Here is a 26,758-nt window from a genome sequence, read left to right on the forward strand (position 1 = left end):
CGGATTGGCAGGCGGCGGAGGGAGACCCCGCCCCTCTGCGGAGAGCCTTCCCTGAAGAAACTCCGCCCCTTCTCCTCCTTCCAGCCTCTGGCATTGACAGCCGCGCCGGGAGAAATCCCTCCTCCCTTCCCTCCTTCCGCTTCTTCCATTGGATGGACAGGCCGCGTCGAAGAAAGCCTTTCCTCGTTCGGGCGGATTGCCGGGGTGGGTGGGTAGGTGAGACATAAGATAGGCCTCGCGCACTCCCTCCCCTTCTCTAACAGGGCGAGGCGGACAGGCCCCGCCCACTCCCTCCCTCCCCGCTTGACAGGGTTCAGATGGAGAGGCCCCGCCCTCCCCTCCCTCTGGATTGACAAGACGCGGCGGAGAAGCCCCGCCTTCCAGCTGGATTGACAGGCCGCGGCGGAGAGGCCCCGCCCCGTTGTTTACTGGTCTGCCGGGGCCGGCTGGCTGCTGTGAGGCGGCCGAGTGAGCAGGCGCTGCGCGGCTTTCCCGCCTACCTGGTGATGCCTGAGGCGGCAGCGGTAGAGGCGGCAGAGGCGGCGGCGGGCTCGCGCCGTTCCCTTCCTCCTGGTCGGGGCCGCGGGGCGGACGGCGGGTAGAGCATCCGGGGCGCTGAGGGCGGCGGCGGCAGCGGCGGAGGCGGCCGCCCTCGAGCGCTCCTCAGCCGGCGGGGGCGGGATGAGGTAATGGGGGCGGCACGTGAGGGGCCGCTTCCTCCTCCTCCTCCTCCTCCCGCCTGACGGTGCCATGAGCGCGCACGGGGCTGCCCGGGGGTCGCCCGCCTTTCCCCAAGCCCGCCGGGGTCCGAAGCCAGCCGTAACCGGGGCAGGGGGAAAGCGGGGGGGGCTCTCCTGGGCCGCGGGAGACGAAGGGAGATGCCCGCCGGCCTGCCGTGTCAACGCGGGGGGTTTTGCGCTTTTAACCGCTCCTTTGGCCTCGGGGAGGGGGGGGTCACTTTTAGAAACCCCTCCCCCCTCTCTTCCTCCTCCCCAAGGGGCAGTGGTTTTTTTTCTTTTTGGGGGAAACTCCCTCCGCCCGCGGAAGGCCGGCCCGAAGAGAGACCGGGGGCGTGTGTGCTCGGCCGGCTACTCCACCCCGACCCCTCCCTCGCCCCCCTTTTTGGGGAGGGGGTGGCTTAGTTCGGCTTCGTTTTGGAGGAGTGGTTTTTTTTCCCCTCCCCCCTCCGCCCACCCTCGCCCCATTTATAAATCCGCCTCTCGGCTTCCTAAAAGCAAAGCTTAATTAAAAAGTGCCCACCAAAGCTGCCTCTGGGAGGGAAATAGCCAGGTGAAAGAGAGAGAGAGAGAGAGAGAAAAGCGCACTCAGTTTCCATGGACAACCCGTCCATTATCACCCAGGTGACTAACCCCAAAGAAGAAGAAATCCTGTCTTGCTCTCAGGATAAAGGTGAGAAGTTGGTTTCTCGGTGGGTCACCTTAAGCCGTGATCAAGCCACCGCCACCCTGGTTGGGTTGGATTTTGTGTAGTTGGTGGTGGTGTGTGGGGAGGAATTGATGGTCTAGTTGGGGTGGGGATACGAACCTCTCCATCCCATTGGGGGAATAATGTCTTGCATCCCTAACGGATGAATTAATTCAATACAGCTCTTGGAAAAAATAATAATAACAATAATAACATGCTTTTTCCGCCTGTGTTTGTCTCAACTTCTTTGTAGGCTGAAGTACAACTCTATAGCTGGCTGGTTTTACTTCTGCTTGGCCAGCCAGGGGTTTAAACCCCAGGCTCTGGCGGAGCAGACCAAACCTTCATTGAGCTTATTAGGAGGACTTTTGAAATCTTGCCATGTGTGTGTGTGTGTGTGTGTGCGCGTGCGGGGCTTGCGTGTGGGATATGTGGGAGAAGCAATTTTTAAGGATCCCTTCAAAATGGGGATTGGGAATGGAGACATTTTGTACATGCCGAATCTGTCATTGAAGAACGGAGGGGACATTTGACATCCAAAAAAGACGGGCGAAACAGAACGGGTCGGTACGCCTGCTGTTTTAAGATCTCATCCCAAAATAAATAGAAAGTGCCTTGCAGCCTCCCTCTGGTGGGAAACCTGGGTAGGCTATTTTAATGTTTTTTTCCCCCTTAAACAGATGGAAGGCTTGAATTAAGACTTCGGGTTGGTGGAGCAAAACTTTAGAAATAAGGACTGTCCTAAACCTTTAAAATATGAAATGTATTGCGATTGATTTAGCTGTGTAGATATATTACGATGGGAACAGGGGCTTTGGAAAAAAATAAAAAGAAATGGGAAAAAATCTGATGTATACGTGCTGTCACCTGGAAAAAAAATTATAATAATCCTGAGGCTAAAGATGTTTTTTTTGTATATACAAGAAAAGCATTTACTGAGTTTTGGAGCTGTGCTTAGTGTGCTGTATGTTTGTTCCAGTTCTGTGCTTGTTTCAGCTGGGATTGTGCAGGTTAATAGCCAGTAATATTCTGGTGAAGGCTGGAGCATCCTGCAGGGGATAGGAATTCTACATTTTATTTTTCTGGTTTCTCTACTCTTTAATTCTGTGGCTTTTCCTTTTAATTATTATATCTGCTGATAGTGTAGATAATGGAAAAGGTTTTTTTTTTGCTACACGTTTAAATGTCTCTATAGCTTACCAGAATTTAATTTTTTTAAATGGTTGTGGTTTCTTCTCTCAATCTCTCCATTTGCAACAAAAGTTTGGAGATTCTGATATTTTAAAAATCTTGCTTATGGTACTTAAATGTGGAAAACTGATTACCAATCACATATAAAACATATGGTGAAGAGTTAGTGCATTTAATATATAATCCCAGGTATAACAATGGTAAGTTCACAAACTTGAGAAATGATTGGATATTTTCATATTAGGATATTTTCTGGGAAATACAAATACAAAATAGTTATCATTTTGCAGATCAAGCTTTTGTACACCAGTGATTCAGATTGGTAATATTCTTCACCCTTTTTAAATCCATGGCTGAAATGGAGCAGGCCAAGTTGAATGTTTGTCTGCCACCTCTCCCCTCCCCTCTTTCAAAAAGGTTCCTGAACAACAACAACAAAAAGTTTAACTGTTGTCCTAAATATGATTATCAACTACAATTCTCTTTTAATTGATACTTGATTAGACAACAACACTTTAGTTAAAACATGATTAAAATTAGAAAGTTTGCTTCTGATTTCTAAATCATGGTTAATAAATTGGGGTGAGTGCCATGGATCTAGAATTTTTCACTATTGGGTTTATATTTTTAAAAAGGCATCAAAACCACCAAAGCAAAAATTGTCAATTGTTGATGAGGATTTAACTGTAAAGTTATTAAGGAATTAGAGAAGCGGTCATCTTTCAGCTCCGAATATTGGGTATAATTTGATTTCATAATCTGTGTGTGTGTGTGTGTGGATGGAGATGGGGGGCTATTCTTAGGCTTAAAATTTATTCTGTTTCTTTCCATATATGCCCAGAGGCTTATAAAACAGTTACACATTTAGAGCTTTACAAGACGGGACATTATTGGCCTTCAGTTTGATTAACTATGATTGTATTTGCATTATAATAAATATGAAATATAAATAAATAACACTGGAGACCACCACTAGTGTCATCACATGGCTGAAGTTGATGGGTTTGGAAGCTAAGCACCTTTGGGCTTAGTTGGGTTTTCAATGGGAGATCACTAGGCTGTATGCTAGACTGGGAAGTAAAAAATATATATATTCAAAGAAGGCGGTGCCTTAACCTTTTCCGTAATATGCCAAGAAAACCGTATATCTATAAGATGACAAGGGATCAATCTCAACTCAAAAGAACAGGACCCTTGCCTTGGATGGAGCCCAGAATTTGAGATATTTTGGTAAACAAACATATTTTGGTTGTCAAGATCCTTCTTTTTTCCTCTAACAAAATCCCATTTTGTTGACAGTTTATTTTCACATGAGTATAATAGGTTTTGAGCTGGGTTGTTCTTTCTAGATACAGTAAAATGCCAGCCCATGAAAAACTGGGTTTGTTTGTTTTTCCTGGCCTGGTTTAGTAGAAAAAAAAATAAATAAAATTTAGCTGTTATTCTGGAACTGCCATGATAATCTTCTCTTGTAACCTCTCTCCTATAAAATTTTGAGCCAGCCGCCATCACTGCATGCCTTAGGTTGAAGGGCCTTCTCTTGATCTAGGACGTAGCGGGCGGGAGGTTAGACTAGATCGCCAGTGCCCATTCTGCTGCTCCTGGTGAAATTCACTTGCATGTTAAAGTTGGGAATGCCCATCTCATTTTGTGGGCAAGATGCCAACTGCATAGGAAATTCTTCCAGAATTCTCACTTGTGTTGCAGTTTAGAAAGGGAAAGGCTCTATTACTTTTTTCCATACAACAGAAAATCTACCTCGGCCGGATCCCAGAAAATAGGGTGGTTGAGGAAATGCTGTTCATGTCCCCAAGAAATAAAAGGCTACAGAATAAACATTGGGGACCTTATCTCTTTGCTGGTGTTTAAACTTGTGTTATACAGGTAGTCCTAAGCAGTTTGTTTAGTGACCATTCGAAGTTACAAGATCACTGAAAAAAAGTGACCACCATTTTTCACACTTAACAACTGTTACAGCATCCCTATGATCATGTGGTCCAAATTCAGATGCTTGGCAACTGACTCCTATTTATGAGGGTTGCAGTGTCCTGTGATCCCTTTTTGCAATCTCCAAGCAAAGTCAATGGGGAAGCCAAATTTACTTAACAACCGTGTTACTCATTTAACAAGTGCAGATTTGCTTAACAACTTTGGCAAGAAAGGTCATAAAACGGAGCAAAACTCACTTAATAATTGTCTCACTTAGCTACAGAAATGTTGGGCTCAATTGTAGTCCAAAGTCAAGGACTGCCTGTATTTGTGTATACTCACTGAATGTTCAGTATCAAGCGTAACAGAATATTTGCTCATAATGGCTCTGTGAGGGGGCTTACTAAAACAGGAGAATTATGAGTTTTATCAGTAAACAAAAGGTCTGAATGTGGTTTCCCCCAAATCTGACTGAGGACATTAGCCCAGCTTTCTCCAACCAGATGTCCAAGGATGTTAGAACAAAAGATTTGTCCTCCTTAGACAGCATGACCATAATCTGATAAAGGTAGTCCTCGGGATATGACAGCAGTTGGCATCAGGATCGCTGTCATTAAGCATTTCAGTCAGAAAACACAACATCTCATATGACCGTATCACTTAGTATTAGCCGTCCCAGTTGCCACTGTAAGTAATCGTATGACATGCAGGTCATTAAGCAGGAAGTGTTGAAAGGGGTGTGGGGATGATGCAGGAGGCAGCCAGGGGAGGCCATGAATTGAAGGACTCGGTTTGGAAGGCCTATATACCCCACGCATAAATACAGGTAGTTCTCGACTTACAACCACAACTGACCCCAAAATTTCTGTTGCAAAGTGAGGATATTTGTTAAGTTTATTGTGCCTGATTTTATGACCTTTATTGCCTCAGTTACATGAATCATTGCCATAGATAGTAACACATTAAGTGAATCTGGTTTTATCAGAAGGTCACAAAAGCGGATCACATGAGGCATAGCAACAGTCATAAATACAGACCAGTTGCCAAACATCTGAATTTTGGTCATATGAATGAATTTTGAATGGTCTCTAAACAAATTGTTGTAAGTCGAGGACTACCTATACCGAAAGGCCACAGATTAGATGGTGTAACATAAGCCCAGAAAAGCCTTGGGGGTGGGGGTAGATGGTACGGCATGGGAATGGGTGGCATGGCTCAAACGCTGGAAGGTGAGGAGGATTTATCAGAGCAACTGCGACTTTCCCTGCTTTCTTCCTCAATGACTGCTTCTGGGGAAGCTGGCAGGGAAAGTCACAAATAATGATCACGTAACTGCGAGACACTGGATCTGTCATAAGTGTGAGCCAGTTGCAAGCACCTAGATTGTAATCAGGTGGCCGTGGGAACACCGACAGCCAGAACTGCGAAAATTGATTGAAGTGCTACTCCTTCAGCACTTAAAATGGTTACTGAATGAGTGGTTGGTAAGCGAGGTCCTGGCTTACTTGGCAGGCACTCAAATAGATAAAAGTTATATGGACCATCATAGCAAGTTGGACAAACTGACCTGGCGCTCCCTGAGGAAGCATTAGCTTTGTAAATATTAATTTAGCAACTGGTTTTCAGTTGAGAAGCAATGGCCCACAAAGTGAAACAACATAGATTCCATCCTTTATCTGAATTGGTACATTGCCAAGATCAAAATACACAGTTAAAACAATATTGTTTTCCAGTCAATCCCACACAAACTACATTATTTGGCAACCACAGGAATCTTATCTTCAGTAAACAAGAGGTTGCAATCTACGAAGAAATAAAGTTTTGTATGCATTTTCTGGTTCTTTGCTACTCTGTATTTACATTCGTTTTGCAATGAAATTCAGTGGTTCCAAACTATGTACTATAATTTGTTAAGTATAAAAATGTTGCCTAGCAGTATATAAATCTGCCACCTATCTTGATGTTATCTGCATTTTATTTAAAAGGGATGATCTCTAAACAGCTGTATAAGGATATACTGTAATTGTATGGCTTTTTTGGGAGTAGTCGAGCATAAAAAGACAAAAAAAGAAGGAAGGAATGTTTAAATTTTCCACAAATAAGGAAGTACAAATAAATTGCATATGGGGTGTTTTGATGCTGCTGATTAAACATATTTAATTTTTAATGATATTTAATGATATTTTTCAAAGTATTCTTCTGTTGCCTTGGGTATCTGCCTGGCTCCTAACCTTCAAATTGAATATTAGTATAAGGAGGAATAGTTATGATACAAGTAGTCTTCGACTTAACAATCATTCATATAGTCACTGTTCAAAGTTACAGCAGCATGTGTGACTTAACAATCTATTTTCACACTTAACAACCATTGCAGCATCCCCTTGGTCATGTGATCTAAATTTGAGCGCTTGGCAACTAGCACATATTTATGACACTTCATTGTCCTGGCTCATGTGATCATTTATAGCCACCCCTGCTGGCTTCCAACAAGCATAGTCAATGGGAGAAGTTGGATTCATTTAACAACCACATGATTCACTTAACATCTATAGTGGTTCGCTTAACAAGTGGCAAGAAAGGTCATAAAATCAAGTGCAACTTATTAACAGCTGCCTTGTTTAATGACAGAAATTCTGGCCCCAATTGTGGCTGTAAATTGGGAACAATCTGTATTATAGTGGGATCCTTGGTGCTCTCTGAGCTTGGTTGTTTTCTTGAAATGGCTGCATCAAGGACTCCACAATTCATTCTCAGCTGCAAATATTCCCTTCTGTGGTGTTGACAGGAGTGTAGATGTTCCTTGTGTTATTTTGTGACGTGCCTGGAGTTATCATGCAGGTAAGCGGAGTGGCTGTCTAAAGAAATTTTCTGTAGCATTGGGGTGTGGGGAAAAATAAAAATTGTAAAGATACATGGAAGCTTGAAATGTTTAAAAAATTGTGACCACATTTTTGTAGAAATTTTCTCTAATCTGATTTTGTTAATGTTCGTATAATGGACTTTTAATACAGTAATGCAAGTTGAGGTCATTTTTATTCTTCATTGGAGCAATGCTTGTGGTTTCCATTCATTAAAAGTGATTCTAGTTAATGGTAAAATTAGTGAAAAGTCCTTTTTCTTCTAGTAACAGTTGTTTTAGGTTAATATTTGTAATTCATCCTGAACTTTAAACATGCTTAATCATAATTTCTTTCCAGATTCATGTTGCTAAAATTAAGTGCTTTGAAGAGTGATTGGGTGCTAGGACTTTAAGCATAACTGTTTTTTTGGTTGGCATGTTAATATTATATAATCCATATGTAGCTCAGATGATACAATAAGGTGAATGTAAGCTGAATACAGAGTTAATTAAGTGGCACTGAATTATTGTATAGCAACAGTGACATGGAAATTTATTTACAATGGATGGAACTTGTGAAGCAATGCAATTGAGGTCTTCAAATTCTTTTCATCTTTCCTATCAGTAGTCTGCATATGTATGGTTTCTTTTTTCTTGTTTACCAACCTGATTTTGAAACCATGTGGAATAAAGTTTTAGAATCTTTTTGTGCTCCAGTATGCTCAGAAATACAAGAAAGCACGTTAAAATATGCTTAATAGACCATGCATTGTTCCCAGAGATCTAACAAGTGGTGGCACTCTGACCTCTCTCCTTTACAGATTAAAGGATGGGGAAAGTGTGTTGTTTCCTTGCTTTCAACTTCTGCCTTAGTCATCTAATTTGGTAGGTAAAATCTGGTGAAATCTTTCCTTTATTTAAAATCCTGAAATAACCAGCCAAAGCTACACATGCCTAGAGAAACGGATGGTTGTTTTTCCTGCCTCTGTTGTGCAAGGGCTAACTTCTAAAGCTATAATTTGGACAGTGTACTTTTATGTGGTGATGTTAACTACTACTTCTCAGCCAATGGCAGGTGCTATTCACCAAGACTGATACCGAAGGAGAAAAGGTAGCCAGCAGTAATGGAATCATTTTGATGTGGCTTTGAACTTATAAGATGAAGAATTCTTGCTAAGAACATTTACGTTCAGGTAGGCTTTGACCCACAGCCGTTCATTTAGCAACCGTTGAAAGTTACGACAGCACTGTCAAATGGTCCTAAGTTTTGGTTGTCCCAGCACCCCCACTCCTTCCCAGTCATGTGGTCACGATCTGGGCCCTTGGCAACCTATTTACATTTATAACCAGTTGCAGTGCCACATGATCTCCATTGGCAATTCTTCCCTGCTGGCTTCTCCAGAAAATAGATGGGGAAGCTGGCAAGGAAGGTCACAAGTTGCTGGGGTAAGTCTTCCCTACCTGCTAACCCCCCCAGTGCTTTCATGCATCCTCCCCGTCTGTGTTGCACTCCTGTGCACCCATACCCTTTCCAACTTGCCTTCTTATGGTTCCTCCCCTGCATATCTCATTACTCGTTGCCCCAGCCGGCAGCAGCCACTTACGTACCTGCCACCCTGGGACTTGCAGTTTTCTGTTGGCTCCCCCTCTGACCACTGGTTATGGTAAGCTGGCAAGAAGTTGTTTCACCTAACTACGGTGAGTTTGATTAACAGTGGCAGTTGGAACTGCAGGAATTTCCACTTTATTATGATTGCATCACTTAGCGATGGAAATTCCGGTCCCAACTGCCATCATTAATTAAGGGCTACCTGTACTCCAGAATAGTGGTTACCTGTTTAATGAATTTAAGAATACTCTTTCCTCATTTCTACATATTTGCCATGGTATGTTGGCTTGTTTTAGGGGGAAAGAGAGTGTAGGTTTTTCCAGCCTTTTGCATTTTCCAGCAGTGTTTTTAATCTAGTTATGCCACTTTTTAAAACACGTGAAATGGATTAAATGGTACTGAGAAATAGTTTCAGATTATTGTATACACAGCAGTATAATATAATATAAACCCAGCAGGAGATGCCTCTAGATCTCCCAACCATATTATCTGTTTTCCTTTAAATCTCCTAGGAAGGAGACTGATAGTGTATTCCCTGTGCTACAGTGTAGTTAAATGACTATAGGCCACCCTGTAATTTTATTTTATTTTGTGTTGGAGAAGAAGGAAGGGTAATAGCCAACATAGCTATCTTGAAAGGAAGGTCCTTTGCCACCTGCAGCCAGGTTTAGCCTCCTGTACATCCAGGCAAAAAAACCTTAAATTTCAGGAGCTAAATCTGAAGGATTAAAATCTTATTTTCTTGATCTAGATACTTGTGTTTTAAGATTTTTCCTGGATTGAAGCAGAAACAATATGGGTGGACAGTCCCAGGTCGTCAGTCAGGACATACTCTCTAGAAAAAATGCTAACTATTCTCTTGAAAAGAATGAATTCAGCTCTCTTATTTTAAGTTTGCAGTTGGGTATTTTTCACTAAACACGTCTGTCTGTCTCTCCCTCCCTCTCCCCCCTCCCTTTCTCATAATTTCTGCATTTTAGGAACGCAATAATTCATCACATACCAGCGTATAAAAATAATCATTTACAAGGCATACTATAAGACTTAATTTGCTCTTCCCAGTTACCCAGACATTTTATTTTAGAAAATGAGCACAGATTTTTCTTCTTTCCTGTTGTTTTTCCCCCCTTAATGTTTTTATGCGCAGTGATGAACTGTACCTTGCCCTTTATAGAGGGCAAAAGCCAGTGTGAGACTTTATAGGGAAAAGCACTCCTGCTAAGGTGAAGAAGTAGAGATTGTTACCAGGAGCAAAAATGTGAATCTGGCTTCCCCATTGACTTTGCTTGTCACACAGTTGCAAAAGGGGATCACATGACCCCATGACACTGCAACCGTCATAAGGAGGAGTCAGTGGAACGGTCACTAAACAAACTTGTACGATGAGGTCTACCTCTACTTGGGTAGGAGACTAATAGGAAATTCTAGGGTTATAGGGTAGATAGAAACAGTTTTTAATCCCCAGAAAAAGGCAATGGGAAGTCCTTTCTATATTGTTAAGCATACATGAATATATTTGTATAGTCGCCAAGAGTTGAGCTTGACTCAAAGGTACAACTAGTTTGGTCTAAGGCTAAAAACCAGGAGATGGTGAGTTCTAGTCCCACTTTAGGCATGAAAGCCAACCGGGGGACTTTGGGCCAATCACCAGGAGACGGTAAATTCTAGTTCTGTCTTAGGCACAAATGCTGGCTTGTTGGCTTTGGGTCAGCCACTCCCTCTCAGACCTAATCATCTCATAGGGTGGTTGTGGGGAAAATAAGGAGAAGGAAAGAGGATTGGGTACACTTGCTATCTTGAGTTATTTACAAAAATATTTATTTATTTAGTGTATGATGAAAATCTGGCAGAAGACAAGTTAAATATGCATGGGATATATATAAATAAATAATAAATACTTTTTTAAAAAACCCTTCAATTTACAGTATGGAGCAGTGTGTATTTCAGTGAACTTTTACCTCATAAGAACGGTTTATTAGATTGCATGAAATGACTACGACAGGTCTTTAAAGTATTAGTCTTTGTTCATTATTATTTCCAGTAATAACTTCCAAATTTCTTGATAAATTGTGGCTACTTGTGCTGTATCTGATACTTGCCTAACTGCGTTCTTGCTTAATGTTGATAAATGTTCTGTTCTCTGCAGCTTGAATTCTGAATTAGTATTTCTGTTTCTTTTTGAGAAAATAATACCTAAAATGCTGTTGGCACAAGCTTTGTTTTAGATATCTGTAGGGTTCTCATCCGTAGTAGAAGGAGTTCTTTCCTCATGTAATGGAAAATTGTCCTATAGGAATATAACTGAATGGAATTGATTTAAGCGACCTCAATGAATGGACTAGGTGAGTTTAAAGTCTGACTCAAACACAGCTTAATCATACTGATAGTCTTTCTTTGTACATGTTCAACCACGCTGAAATTTCAGGTATATCATCTTGTGCATGTTATTTACCTACAGAAATGCTATCACTATAGTAATCATTAAACTACACTGCTCAAAAAAATAAAGGGAACACTTAAACAACACAATGTAATTCCAAGTCAATCACACTTCTGTGAAATCAAACTGTCCACTTAGATAGCAACACTGATTGACAATCAATTTCAGATGCTGTTGTGCAAGTGGAATAGACAACAGGTGGAAAGCATAGGCAATTAGCAAGACATCCCCGATAAAGGAGTGATTCTGCAGGTGGTGACCACAGACCACTTCTCAGTTCCTATGCTTTCTGGCTGATGGTTTGGTCACTTCTGAATGCTGGCGGTGCTTTCACTCTAGTGGTAGCATGAGACGGAGTCTACAACCCACACAAGTGGCTCAAGTAGTGCGGCTCATCCAGGATGTCACAGCAATGTGAGCTATGGCAAGAAGGTTTGCTGTGTCTGTCAGCATAGTGTCCAGAGCATGGAGGTGCTACCAGGAGACAGCCCAGTACATCAGGAGAGATGGAGGAGGCCGTAGAAGGGCAACAACCCAGCATCAGGATCACTACCTCCGCCTTTGTGCAAGGAGGGAGAGGAGGAGCATTGCCAGAGCCCTGCAAAACGACCTCCAGCGGGCCACAAATGTGCATGTGGCTGCTCAATTGGTCAGAAACAGACTCCATGAGGGTGGTATGAGGGCCCAACGTCCACAGGTGGGGGTTGTGCTTACAGCAGAACGTTTGGCATTTGCCAGAGAACACCAGGATTGGCAAATTCGCCACTGGCACCCTGTGCTCTTTACAGATGAAAGCAGGTTCACACTGAGCACATGTGACATGTGACAGGGTCTGGAGACGCCGTGGAGAACATTCTGCCTGCAACATCCTCCAGCATGACCGTTTTGGCAGTGGGTCAGTAATGGTGTGGGATGGCATTTCTTTAGGGGGTCACACAGCCCTCCATGTGCTCGCCAGAGGTAGCTTGACTGCCATTAGGTACCAAGATGAGATCCTCAGATCCCTTGTGAGACCATATGCTGGTGCGGTTGGCCCTGGGTTCCTCCTAATGCAAGACAATGCTAGACCTCATGTGGCTGGAGTGTGTCAGCAGTTCCTGTAAGACGAAGGCATTGATGCTATGGACTGGCCCACCCGTTCCCCAGACCTGAATCCAATTGAGCACATCTGGGACATCATGTCTCGCTCCATCCAGCAATGCCACGTTGCACCACAGACTTTCCAGGAGTTGGGGGATGCTTTAGTCCAGGTGTGGGAGGAGATCCCTCAGGAGACCATCCGCCACCTCATCAGGAGCATGCCCAGGCGTTATAGGGAGGTCATACAGGCACGTGGAGGCCGCACACACTACTGAGCCTCATTTTGACTTGTTTTAAGGACATTACATCAAAGTTGGATCAGTCTGTAGTGTTTTTTTCAACTTTAATTTTGAGTGTAACTCCAAATCCAGACGTCCATGGGTTGCTAAATCTGATTTCCAATGATAATTTTGTGTGATTTTGTTGTCAGCATATTCAACTATGTAATGAACAAAGTATTTAATAAGAATATTTCATTCATTCAGATCTACGATGTCTTATTTTTGTGTTCCCTTTATTTTTTTTTGAGCAGTGTATTAAATGATTCTTAAGTACAAAAGGAACATGTGCATCCAATAATGTTTCTAATAAAATATCAGTGGCTCAATAATTAAATATAATTCCTTCAGTCCCAAAGAGATTTTAACCCAAACCCAGTAATTATACATTTTCAAAAAAAATAAATCTAAATCATTCTAAGTATGGCTAATGTGAAAAAAGTTTTACTTGGAGCCAAATCACATGTTGAGTTTGGGCACATGGTTGACTTTTGGCAAATGAACAAACAATTCTCTACCAGAGCAAATTTGCTTTCTTTGTCAGATTCAGGTATTTTAGTTCAATTTAGCACAAATACAGGATCTCAAAACATCATGCTCAGCTTCAAAATGAGAAATGTTACGTCCAGCAGCAAAGTTCAAATTACTCAGGCAATCTGAAAAATCTCAATGTCCCTTTCTTTGCAAACTCTGTGTTCTGAAGGTGATCTTTGTATAAATACAGTGCTACCTTGATACACATCATTAATTGGTTCTGGGTGGCATGATGAGTATCAAAAATGATGACTACCAAATAAATTTTATGCGTTATGAGTCACTAGGCAATCGACAAGTTCTAGCTTGTGCATTGAGTACCAAACATACAAAGTACTAGGACAAAATTTCCTGTCAAAATGCGTTGAGTACCAAATTCGATGAGATTCTTAATGAGTTGAGGTACCGCTGTGGGCATGTAGACAGGGTATTATGTGAAAACAGTGAGTTTTAATCTCAGTCTAATGGCATAACAGCCAAATCTGATGATATCTTCAGAAGTAGGTCTTCTCCAGGAAGGTGATGGGAACAGACAATTCTATTTAATTAACGCCCAGGGCTTCTGTTCTGATTATTGTGGAAATAGTAATAAATCACTGTGCTTTATGTACATTTATATGTGATCTTACGGTTGTGTAATAACAGAAACAGTATGCATGCTTGCTTTCGTTGTATAGTAGGGTTTCCAAGCATTTGATTTTTTAGGTAATACCAACAGTAATCATAGCATCAGTGAATATACTTGGTATGTAAAGTAATTTTGGAAGTGTTATAATTATTTAATATTTAGATTGGTGATGAAGGGATAGGTTTAAAATTTTGGTTGTTTTCTATGACATAGACTTTAATTCAGTGGTAACACTGAGGGAGTGCTGTCCCACGCTGAAATATCCTGGTCATGATTTGTGAAACTGTTGTGCAGTGGTTGATTCAAAACCATAAGGTGTCTACACATTCTACTTGACCAGTTTTCCATTTGCTGAAAATGTTCGAACATTGTGAAGGTTTGGCGTATTGCCACAAGATACTTCATTTATTACATTCATAATATTATTCATAACTATCTTGAGAGCAAGGCTTTGGAGATTGGATATTGCATTCCAGAGCCTTCCCCTGTTTGGTTAATTTTTTTCATCCATCATTCATTCATTCATGTCTTGATTCTCAGAGGCAAATCTTTGCAGTTTTCTTGGCAAGGATTTTTGGAAATGGTTTGCTTGTTGCCTCCTTCCTAGGGCTGAGAGAAAGTGACTGGACCAAGATCACTTAGCTGACTCTGTGCCCGAAAAGGCAGGACTAGAAGTCATAATCTCCCTGTTTCTAGCCTGCTGCTTTTAACCACTATACTAGCTCTCTCAGCCTACTCTATAGCATACAGTCTTCCCAGGTGGTCTCCCATCCAAGCGCTTAGCCTGCTGCTTAGCTTCCTAGGATAGAAGAAATCAGCTTTTTTCAGGGTAGTATGGCTGTAGATGTTTAATACAAATATTAAATTTCTATTTATCTACCCCCCCCACACACAGAGAGAGAGAGAGAGAGAGAGAGAGAGAGAGAGAGAACCTGACAAGAGACAAGTCTGATCCTACCCAATCTGCATTAGATTTTTTTTTTCCTTCCTGGCATGGCGAAACTCTTGCTTAGGTATCTGGTATGTAACACCGTTTTGCCCTTAATAAAACATTGACATTTTAATCGAACATGATTTCCACATGCAGCTAAATTAATACCTTTTCCAGTTTATTGGTATTGTAACCCATACTTGTGAGAAAGTCTTCCAAGTTGTAGAACTAGCTCTGCAACATTTGGAGAGGGATTTTGACTTGGAGCAGGGAGAAAGCGTTCCTAAGCAGAAAATTCGCCATGGCCTTCTACTGTCGTTTCTTGATCCTTGTGGAGAGAAGGCTAAATTTTAACCTGCACTAGATTGGCACACTGACATGAATATAACAGCTTCCCTCACAAGCAACCCTAAACCCGCCCCCTCCAAAGTTTCAATGGTATGTATGATTTATCCCAGGATTGCAGCTGCAGAATATTCCTCCACAATATCCACAAATGATAACGCACACAAAACCTTCAACATTGTTTCCATTCGTGCAATTGTACCAGACTGCAGCCCGTGATAGACCATAAATACAGGGGGATACTATCTTGTATTCGTTAATGTGAGGCTGCAGAACAAACTGAGTTGTGAATAAATACCTGCAAAGCAGCACTTTGAAAAGGGAAAAAAGGCTCTTTCAATAGATTGAAAAATCTCTACACAACTTTAGGCTATGTTGTTCCATTTTTCCAGATACCATCAAATTCTTTTACGTGCAGTTTACATCATGGGTGCTATCATTTCAAAGGTTTCATTTTTTTCTTGGTTGACCAGAAGGTGACGTAAAGTTCTTTGTATCTTTCATCCTGACTCTTTAAATTGTTTTCTTTAACCTAAAAGCCATGGAACGAATGCTTATTAACACAAATCTGCTCATTTAACACTGATCTTCATATCTTTCCTTGAGGAAATGATGGTACAATGATGCTCAGAAGTGTAAACCCTTTTGAATGTTCATAAATATGAACATGATCTGCCCTAAAACTAAATAAAAAGAACCCAATTAAATACATGAAACATCCCTCAGTTAAAGCAGTTCTGTAAGAAACAGCTAAAATTGTTGTTATTGTGGGGAAAAGAGGAGCAAGATGTGATAGATATATTCACCATCCTGTTATTTGTAAAGATAATAAAGGTAGGATAAGTATGCATGTATGTATATATGTAAATAAATCATCTAAATGGATATGTAGGATTGATCAACAATTATCAGAAACTTTTAGTTGTAATGATGAAGTTGGAAAGGGCCCTGGAGGTCTTCTAGTCCAACCCCCTGATCAAATAGGACATCCTATACCATTTCAGACAAGTGACTGTCCAGTCTCTTCTTAAAAACTTTCAGTGTTGGAGCATTTACAACTTCTGGAGGCAAGTCATTCCACTGATTAATTGTTCTCACAGTCATGAAATGTCTCCTTAATTCTAGACGAATTCTCTCCTTGATTACTTTCCATCCATTGCTTCTTGTCCTGCCTTCAGGTGCTTTGGAGAATAGCTTGACCCCCTCTTCTTTGGGGCAGCCCCTCAGATACTGGAAGACTCCTATCATGTCTCCCCTAGTCCTTCTTTTCATTAAACTAGACATACCCGGTTCCTCATATGTTTTATTCTCCAGGCTCCTAATCAGCCCTATTCTTCTCTGCACTCTTTCTAGAGTTCCAACATCTTTTTTATATTGTGATGACCAAAGCCAGATATAGTATTCCAAGTTTGAGTCTTGCTAGGGCATTATAAATGAGAAAACAAATTGTATATTTTAGATATTTAGATAACTCTGTTTTGAAAATATTATTCCTGTTGTTTTCAAGTCACATGCATGGTTAAATTGTAATCTGATGTGCCACGATTTGATTTCAGAGAGGTATATCTTTAGTAACCAGCATGTTTTTCTTTGGTGTATATCATTGAGCAATAGGTGTTAGTATTTCAAATCTATATCTGCTTATGCTGGATTGTCCAAGAAAGTTGGTTTCCTCAGTGCAAGTATAATTTGATATGAGTGGTTTTCAGAAATTTTTTTAAAAAATTTTTTCACTGGACTTGTATCTTTTATTGGCATGTGATTTGGCAGTGGGATATGCAGAGAACATCTACTATATGGCTTGTTTGTGGAGATCTATTAAGTACCTACAAGGAAACCTGGAAGTGGGATGAATAAATATGCAGGCTTCATTTGTACCAGCATGAAATGCTAGTGAAAAACTTTAAAATCCTCATTCACTTTGATGGCTGTCAGCTGATTAGAACTTTCTAAAATATGGATTTTTTAAAAAAACTGGTTATGATGGGAGAAGAGGCTTAGTTTACCACATGTAGATATTTTCCTATTATTAGTCTGACAATGCCTATTAAATAGGCATGGCGAATATTAATGATTTTGATCCCACATATTTTTCTTAAAATATTTACAGAGATGGCTATGGATGTTTTGATCTAAATTCATCTCAAATGCTGAAGACTTAAATTAGTTCATCAACAAAGATGGGATTATGTCCAAGCAAGGCAATCAACATAATGCAAAATATTGCAGTTACTGAAATATCGAGGGTTAATTCTTAAAAAGAGAAAATGAAAACCGGATGATTCAGAGGAAAATCTAATTGATGGAAATAACTGAAAAAAGCTGACCAGACCTTTAGGTCCATTTAGGGAAATAAATGGTATTGCTATAAATTGGGGAAGAAAAATTTGTTTTAAAAAAATCACAAAAACATTTAATTTGAAATCATATGTAATACTGTACCAAAGTTAAAACTTCAAGGAAGGTTCTCAGTTCAGAATCAAGAGACTATAATAACCGTATGGCTAAATAACAAAGCTAAATTTTTCCTGCTAAATATTATTTAGTGGGAATAGAGGGCAGCAAAGGGGAGCTTTTTTCTCTCTCTCTTGATTTTGCATGAACAGTGTGGAAAGCAGATGATTGTGAGATCAAACTAGTAGTTCTTCAAGATAATTAGACCTCTTTTTTGGTCGGGTTAAAATGATTCAAGTGTTTTAATATAGATATGTGAAATATATATTACGTACTGTACATAGACCCACTATTTTGTAGGGTGATGCAGTAATTTTGGTTATTTGAGGAGAAGTACTTCCCACGTAATCTTATGCAGAGAACTTCTTTTGAAGGATTTGTGCAATTCTACTATATGCAAGCAAAGCGTACTTTTAGAAACAACCTCCCCTTATGCCTGAAGAGAAAAGTTCTCGATCCGTGTGTGCTACCTGCTCAAACATGCTGGTGAAAAACATGGACATTCCCCTCACAACCGAGACAAAAGCCACAAGTGGCGCAAAGAAACATCCATGCTCGGCATCCCAAGACAAGATGGGAAGACCTTTGCATGGATTAGAAAACAAATGTAAATCCATGCTGCCATCAAGAGAGTCAAAGAATTGAAATGGAAGTGGGCTGGCCACCTATCAAGAAGGACTGAGGGTAGGTGGGCCAAGGCAGTCTTAGCATGGATCCCACTGGATAAAAACCGTCCACGAGAGAGACCTAAAACAAAATGGATGGGCGACATCAGCAAGTATGGCGGGCCCATACTTGGCAAAAGAAAGCTCAGGACCGTATGGGTTGGAAACATGCGGAAGAGGCCTTCGTCCCCCAGTGGATAGACGATGGTGAGGAAGGAGGAGGAGGAAGCAAAGGAAGAGAAGGATGAGCAGAAGGAGGAGAAGAGGAAGAGAAGAATATGAAGAAGAGGAGGAAGAAGAAGGAGGTGGAAGTGGAGGGAAAGTGGAAGAAGAAGAGGAGGAAGAGGAAGAACAAGAAGCAGCAGCTCAGGACCATGTGGGTTGGGAACATGCGGAAGAAGCCTTCGTCCCCCAGTGGATAGACAGTGGATAGAGTGATGATGATGACTATATGAATTGGTTGTTTAAATCAGCCAATTACATTATAGCTATGAACAAGAGTGCCAATGGTTAAAGCATCAGGATAGAAAGTGGTTCAAGTCCCACCTTAGCCATGAAAGCCAGCTAGGACAATCCCTGTCTCTCAACTCAATACCTCACAGGGTTGGTGTGGGGAAAATAGAAGGAGGGAGATGTGTTGGATATGTTTGCAGCCTTGAATTATGTGTAAAAATAATAAAGGGTGTATGGACACACACACATACACATAACACACACAAATGTATTTGTTTTAGATGAAGGAGATGGAGTAAAATTCTTAGAACAATGAGTCCTATTTGAACTGTTCTAGATGTAACCCAATGTACATTTTATGTGATTAAATTTAAAAACCTCCTTTTTAACAGGAGCTGCAGAGACCTCCTGTCATTTTTACCTGACTCCAACCACTCTAGGAGTGAACCTCAGCTCAAAGTTTCTCAAGATCTTCCATGGTTGAGGTTGGATTTAAATGGGGATGTTATAGGTGCCAGACCAATACTTCAATCACCACACCGTATGCTGATGCAGTTATTGTGTTACATTAAAAAAAAATCTCATGTTCCTCGCTCTAACTATGGCAGATCTTCAGTAAACAAGATTAAACTGTATGTGTGTGAATGGCAAAAGAAGCCAAAAGGAAAGAGTAATTGGACACACAAGGTTCCCTTGTCTGTTGACCAGGATGGCTGAGTAGATTTCCTGAGATATAATTAGGCTAGTCTTGTGTCTGCAGAGTTATGGTTTGACTGAGCTCAGTTAATAATCATGTTTCTTAGCTTTTCCAAAAGCAATTTGCTTTTATTAGTGTAAAAAGAGAGTGAGAATGTGGGTGGGAGTTTTGCATATAAATCTTGACAACCTCTATTTGATGTATAAAGAAAGGGTTTTTTTTTTTTAAGTGAAGAAAATAAGTAACATGGATCAAAGGAACTGGATTTGGAACAGTGGCAAGAAGATTATAGTCCTTGGCTTCAGTTGGAACCATTTTGTATGATTCTGAATTGTGTTGTTTTCTGTCTTTGGGAGGAAATTAAATACACAATTGAAACTATTCTCCAGAATTACCTCTCTGTGTTCATTTTCTGCTCCACACAAAATTAGCTTTTTATTTTTATTGTGTTTCCTTGTATTCTTGGTGTTAGTTACCTGAGATTTGATTGCCGTTTCATGTCTAAAAGCTTCACTGCTTTCCATTCCTGATACTGAATAAACAATCTTTTTTAGAACATGCATCTGCTTATATTAATAAAGAGTTTTTCTGGTGGAGACCTTGGGTGCTTTCTAAGCTTGGTTGCTTATTTGCAGATGTATCATTACTTGACTCGATAATGTCATCAGTATTAGTGAGTGTGAGGCCTGCTCCCTGTTTATATAGCTTGCCCTGTTGGTGTGGGAAGGGTGGGTGGTCAGAAGGAGTGAACATTGCTTTAATTTGCATTTCCAGATATTATGACTAAGGATATTGCTATTTTTCCAAAGATTTTTGCTTTTTAAGGGGAAATGCCACCAGCAGTTTACAGTTTTAGAAGCTGAAATGATGGAGTTTAGCATCTCTATATCAAAGTGCAGCTTTTGACATTTCTGTGCTTGCACCCTGTTTTCACTTTGTCAGTTGTCATTCAAGAATTGTTCTTGCAGTCATATGGTCTTATGTGATGTCCTAGGGATAAAAAAATAATTGCCCCAAATCTCACCAGAAAGTGTTGTTAATTTTAAATTTCAAATAAAAAACATGGTTTTGTGAGATCTGTTGCATGAAAAAACAATTTCTAAACATATTTATTTTGCACCTTGGAAAGCAATAGATACTTCAGTATCTCTGGATATCTTGTAGCCAACTCCAGAACTTTAGAGATTAAAAATAGGCTGACATTTTAGCAGAATACTGGCAAAAATTCTTCCACTTCCACCTTCTACCTGTATGAATTACAAAAATGTGAACACGTAAATCCTTATATTATTTTGTTGGGGATGGTGGCCAGTTCGTTTTGATCCATATACTGTCACTTGGATAATTTTGTAGAAGCTGTGCAGACCTTTGTGCTTTTGTTTTAACATGCTGAAAAATCCATAGCTTTATGTTCAGAATATATTACAAAGTGCCACATACTTTTTTCATACAGTATTTATTTATGACATTTATATGCTGATATAATCTGTATACAGATTACAAATCAAATGATAAAACTTCAAAATAATTTTCTTAAAATGTTAATAAAATTAAGGAAAGATGACTACCCATCAGATAAGAAGATAAGCATGGATAGTAATCTCCAAAGGACAATTGGAAAAGCCATCTTTATTTTTATTTTATTTGGTTTGTCAATTGCTTACAAGATAATAGGTATACATAAAAACATAGTTATGAATATATGGATACATATAAGAAAAATAAAAGAAACAATAGGACGGTAGGCACGTTGGTGCGCTTATGCACGCCTTCTACAGACCTCTTAGGAAAGGGGTGAGGTCAATAGTAGAAAGTCTAAGATTAAAGTTTTTGGGGTTTGGGGAAGAAACCACAGAGTCAGGTAGAGTATTCCAGACATTGACCACTCTGTTGCTGAAGTCGTATTTCCTGCAATCAAGTTTGGTGCGTTTAACCTTGAGTTTGTATCTATTGTGTGCTCTTGTATTGTTATAATTGAAGCTGAAGTATTCATTGACAGGTAGGACATTGCAATGTATGATTTTATATACTAAGATCAGACCGAAGGCAGCATAGTTCTAGGTTTTCCAGGTCTAGAATTTCAAGTCTGGTGGCATAAGGTATTCTGCAACAAGTAGAGGAGTGGAGAACTCTTCTTGTGAAATATTTCTGGACTTTCTCAACTGTGTTAATATCAGATACATAATGTGGGTTTACAGTTCAAAGGTTTTACAGAAGTCTATGTAAATTGTGTCTATTGCTTTGCCTTGATCGAGTTGTATAGTCCATATGTTTTTGCAGTGTAAGAGTTGCAGATTGCAAGATAGTATTTTTCTGAAACCAAATTGTTTATTAAGAGAGTAGGTTGTTTGTTTCTAAGTGGAGGATGATGGATTGGTTAATAATTGATTCCATGACTTTACAGATGACGCAGCATAAAGAGATTGGTCTGTAATTTTCAACTAGGCTGGGGTCTCCCTTTTTGAAGATGGGGATGACCGTGGCTTTTGACCATAGGTTAGGCAAGGAGCTGGTCCTGAAAGATTTTTCAAAGATTATGCTTAGAGGTTCGGCTATGGCAGTGGATAGCTTTTTTAAGAAGTAGGCACATATTCCGTCCAGTCCAATAGATAGAGATGGTTTTGGATCGCGTAGTGCTTTTTCAACATTGTCTTCTGTAAAATCGATATGTATTAGATCATTGTAGTTGTCTGTGGTTCGACTAGGAAATTCTGGGCGTGATCCATTGCTGTTTACAAATACTGAGCAAAAGAATGTATTAAAGAGGTTGGCTTTGATGGTGTCGTTGTTCCAGTCTTTACCATTAGGTCCTTTCAGGGGTGGGATGGACCTTGAGTCTTTTAGTTTGTTGTTTACAAAATTGTAAAAAGCACAGGTGGAATTGGTGCGTAGAAGGTTTTCTTCTTGTTTAATGTGATAATTGGTGCATTCAGTCTTTATTTGGTGGCATAAATTTTTGTATCTTCTGATCGCTTTCTGAAAAGTGACTAAAGTAGGAATATATTGGATCTGGGTTGGGGATCTAAAGTATAAAAGTGACAGAAAATTACTATTTCTAGATTCCCAAACTAAAAAATTTGGGGAACCAGGGGATTGCATGCTATGTTCTACTTAGAATATCTCAGCAAGCATTAAAATGTATGAGCTAAATGAAATGGATTATGGTGGTTAGCTGGCCAGTTCAGTGGCATATGGTATTCTGTGTAAAAATTCACAAAATAAGCAAATGTATCTTAAAGGTTAAAATAAAAATAAACAGGATGCTTTATTCATAGGCAAAGTGTAAGGAACATTATGTTGAGGTCAAAACACGTTGCTGTTGTTATTGCTAAATTTAGTGTAAATTTAGCTAAATTCATTGTAGCACACCTAGGTAGTTTGATAATTATAAGGATTTGTATATGCAGAAAAAAAGTTCAAAATTGTCCTGAGATGAGAACCTCTGCAGGGGTGCTGGGAAGCAGCAGTGTGTGATAGCTGTCACAACCATATTCTGCTTGAGTTGTTTGAAGAGGTTAATGTTTCAATACTGCTCACTTTGTAAGTTGTTCTTGAGTTTAATGTAGCATGGCTGCTTTTCCTTATATCTGTTGCTTTGAAAAGCATTCCAGAAAAATGTTGATGTTACATCATAATGTGTTTTTATAGTTATTATTGCCATAAAGCATACATAATTCCCGCATTATTTATGTGGAAATTACATTAGGTTTACAAATACTTTCAGTGTTTCAGTGTGTTGCTTATGTAGCCTTTGCCATCCGGATACTTGTTAAATACCAGTGGAAAATTCTGGAAGTTGCAGATCAGATCGTGAGCCCCATGTTGGGTAGACAGTCTCTAGAAAATAGAAAAGGACTGTCTAAACATCTGTTTTACAGGTTGCTTTGCACTACATTTTGAAAGTGCCTGATTCTGTGGAAGTCAGTTGTACTAGAAACAAATCTTTTAAATTATCACAAATATCCTTTCATAACATAAATCTGTTCCTAATCTAATTTAGTAAATTTTATCTTGTTTTAATGTATACATTCAACAAGTGGTAAAGGTTTCTTCCTGGGTTGAGATGAAGACCTAACAATGATTTCTATATTTATATACTTAATAGAAATCCATTGTATAGAGAAATAAGAAATCAAAGAATTAGACAAAGAAATTGTATCCTGACACAGTAGCTTCTTACAAGCCCAGATTTGAAAAATAAGTAGTCAAACATTATTTGGTAATTCTATTCAGTCAAATATTAGCACATGGTTGTGTCTCTCTCTTATTTATTTATATATTTATTTCAGTGTATATGGCTGCCCATGTCAAGACCATAACAATTTAAAAAATATAACAACATCAGAATAAATACAGATTGGCAGCCAAGGTTTAAAAAATGACATTACCCAATCCCACAGGCTTTGCTATATGTACCAACCCTTGTGTCTGTTGACAGACCAAACTGATATGGAAAATCAACAGAACTGGGGCTAATCCAATCTACTTCTCATTACTGTTGCAACCATTGATGTTCTCCCAGAACCATTCTTGAACATTGGTGATCATTTGGAAAAGACTTCATACGTGGGGTAGGAGGCTTCAGGGAAAAGATAAGTAATGAATGCATTGGCTTAATTCCTTGCCAACAGCTTGAAGTGGTACGTTCAGAGGGCAAATTGGTATATATTGATGGTGTCTATGTGTCATCCGGTTGGTGTTAACAACCCCACTTACATTTTTTCCAACTTTCTACTTTCCTTCTACCTTTTTCCTTCTACTTTTCCCAGCATTAGAGATTTTTGCAAAGAAACTAGCCTTTCCAGAAACTGTCCACGTGATGAAAGTTTAAACCAAGTTAATTTGTGCCTCGAGTGAAAACGGAGTTGATTTGCTTAATGGTCTATTTGTTTGTTTTCTTGGTTTTCTATAGTATTCTTTGGTGTCTTCAGCAATACCAAAATTCAAAAGTATCAGTATTCCTTCTGTCCTGCTTATTTGGTCAGCTGGATTATACCTAGAGTTACTAGCATATCATCATATTCTTTGTATTGCGGTGATTTGTTTTCAGTCTTCTTGATTTTTTTCATTCAGCCTCAACTTATATTTGGCAATAGCAATAGGGCAAATACCGCTTTACAGTCCTCTGCAAGCGGTTTACACAGTCAGCATATTGCCCCAACAATCTAGGTCCTCATTTTTACCCAATCTTGAAAGGATGAAAGATTGAGTCAACCTTGAGCCTGTCTGGATCAAACTGTAGCAGTGGGCAGTGAACCACCTGCAGTGCTGCATTCTAACCACCATCAGACGTTTCTTATTTGAATACTTGTGAATATCTTGGGATTTTTACCTATTTACTCTCCCTCTGTTTCACTTCCTCCTTCTGTTTACAATTGCTCTTGCTTCCTTTAACGAAGCTGTTCAAATAATTAAGATATTTCCACCACCGCCCACGTCATTCTTCAGTTAGCCCGCGTGGGCAACAATGGCTCCTTCACAACCTATGGACTTCCATTCCCAGAACTCCCGAGCCAACTCTATTTTCTCAGGAATTCTGGGAGTTAAGTCCACAGGGTTATAAAGGGGCCATTATGATAATTTCACTTCTGTTCTTGGATTGCTGAAAATTTTGGGCACAAGATCCCTATATATTTTCATAACGTTTCATTTATAGTTTAAGCCTCTTCCTCCCTGTACTTGCTATTTTATTTTCTTCTTTTTCCAGTCGGAAACATGCAACAGCTCTATTCTTTTCTTCATAAATTGGAAAAAAAATGTCTCACAAGCTGATTTTTCATGATAAATCTGTCGGGCTTGACATTTCTGTTGCTGTTTCCCAGTCCTCCTCATCCACACTCCCATTATTTTTATTTTATTACTGATCCCTCCCTTTACCTATCTTTTTTGAAAGATGTTTGTGTGCATTTCTCATGAAGCAATATTTCTTGTGTTTTTATGCAGGTTTCTCCCCCATAAGCCTTCTTTGCATCCATTTCATTTAACTTTTCAAGTTTATTTTCTGTAGTTTATATCCAAATGCGCATTCCGACCCACTCAGAAACAAAACCTTGTAACTGTAAAATGTTGGCTATTATACCTTTTTTTCCCCTTTAGTTTGTTTTATTTTTTGCTTGAATATATTGTAGCCCTCAAAATATTTTACTTCTTATGCTTTTCTTTAATGTACACAAAGCTGTTTTAGCTCTGTTATTCAGCAAAAAGTGCATCATTTTTAACTAATATATTTGTTTTTCTGTCCAAACAGCAGCTGCATTACTCTGTTCTTCTCTTGATTAGCAGGCTGAAAACAAATCATCTGTGCTTTTTAATGGTATGATCTCAGCCTTTTAACATTTACAGAAGTACTTGCCTAGTTGTTTCCTAAGCCATGCTGAGGTTTTCCTGCACTATTATTATTTTTTAATCCTTTTCTTTAATTAAAAATTCTGGCATTAATTATTGTAGCTATCCAAAGATTGTTGTTGTTATTGTTAATCTTCTATTGAGGGAACTTCTAGAACTTTTTGATTTATTGAAAACAAACAGATCACTAAATCCAGATGGTATCTCTCCAAGAGGTTTTACAAACTCAAATACAAACTGCTGGTTTTCTCCCAAAACATATAATGTCCCTTAAACTGGCCTCATTACCGGAAAACAACAGAGTCGTCATTGTAGTGCCAATTAAAAAAAGCAACAAGTAGTTACAACCCTGTTGGCATAACATTTGTTTTGAGTAGATTTATGGAAAGTATGATTAAAAGAACAGTTATAAAAATGGAACATTCTTCGTTTTTAAAAAAAACGTTTCGTAGTATCTGCACCACTAACCATTTAGATTTTTTTTTTAAAGTACCCACATGCATAGACACAAAAATTGTGATTCCCAGCTACAATAGTTGTGTGTGAGCTCCAGGATCAAACATTACGTTGCAGGATTGTTAAGGGCAGGAAGGTGATGTTTCCTTGCATTAACTATTAGTACAATTTGGATAATGCTACAGGTAGTCCTCGATTTACAACAGTTCGTTTAGTGACCATTTAAAGTTAAAACGGCACTGAAAAAAGTGTTCAGAATTCAGGCTGTTAGCAACTGACTCATATTTAACAGATAACAGGTAACAGATAATCAGAGCTGGAAGGGACCTTGTAGGTCATCTACTCCAACCCCCCGCCCAAACAAATGGTAGTCCAATCTCTTCTTGAAAGTCTCAAGTGATGGTGCTCACACAACTTCCGAGGGCAACTTCTGTTCCATTGATTGATTGTTCTCACTGT

The 26,758-nt window shown here is 39.6% G+C and overlaps 1 protein-coding gene and 1 long non-coding RNA gene across 7 annotated transcripts in view; one reads left to right on the forward strand and one right to left on the reverse strand.

Moving 5' to 3' along the window:
• LOC148123891 (uncharacterized) overlaps positions 1 to 611 on the reverse strand; it is a 49,797-nt gene extending 49,186 nt beyond the window's left edge. The window contains exon 1 of the long non-coding RNA XR_015740314.1: positions 501 to 611. This is a non-coding gene — a long non-coding RNA (uncharacterized LOC148123891). The remainder of the gene's footprint in view (positions 1 to 500) is intronic.
• Positions 506 to 26,758, forward strand: part of CTDSPL (CTD small phosphatase like) — a 73,878-nt gene continuing 47,625 nt past the window's right edge. For all 6 annotated transcript variants that reach the window (XM_087917568.1, XM_087917566.1, XM_087917562.1 and 3 more), the window contains exon 1: positions 506 to 1,410. Coding sequence is in view for 4 of the 6 variants with exons in the window: in XM_087917562.1 (XP_087773688.1) it covers positions 1,335 to 1,410 (76 nt within the window). In the remaining 2 variants the exon portion in view is untranslated. The remainder of the gene's footprint in view (positions 1,411 to 26,758) is intronic.

Source organism: Pseudonaja textilis, chromosome Z (genome assembly GCF_049901715.1).
Source record: "Pseudonaja textilis isolate UNSWEBS1 chromosome Z, rPseTex1.2, whole genome shotgun sequence".
In the NCBI taxonomy this organism is placed as follows: domain Eukaryota; kingdom Metazoa; phylum Chordata; class Lepidosauria; order Squamata; family Elapidae; genus Pseudonaja; species Pseudonaja textilis.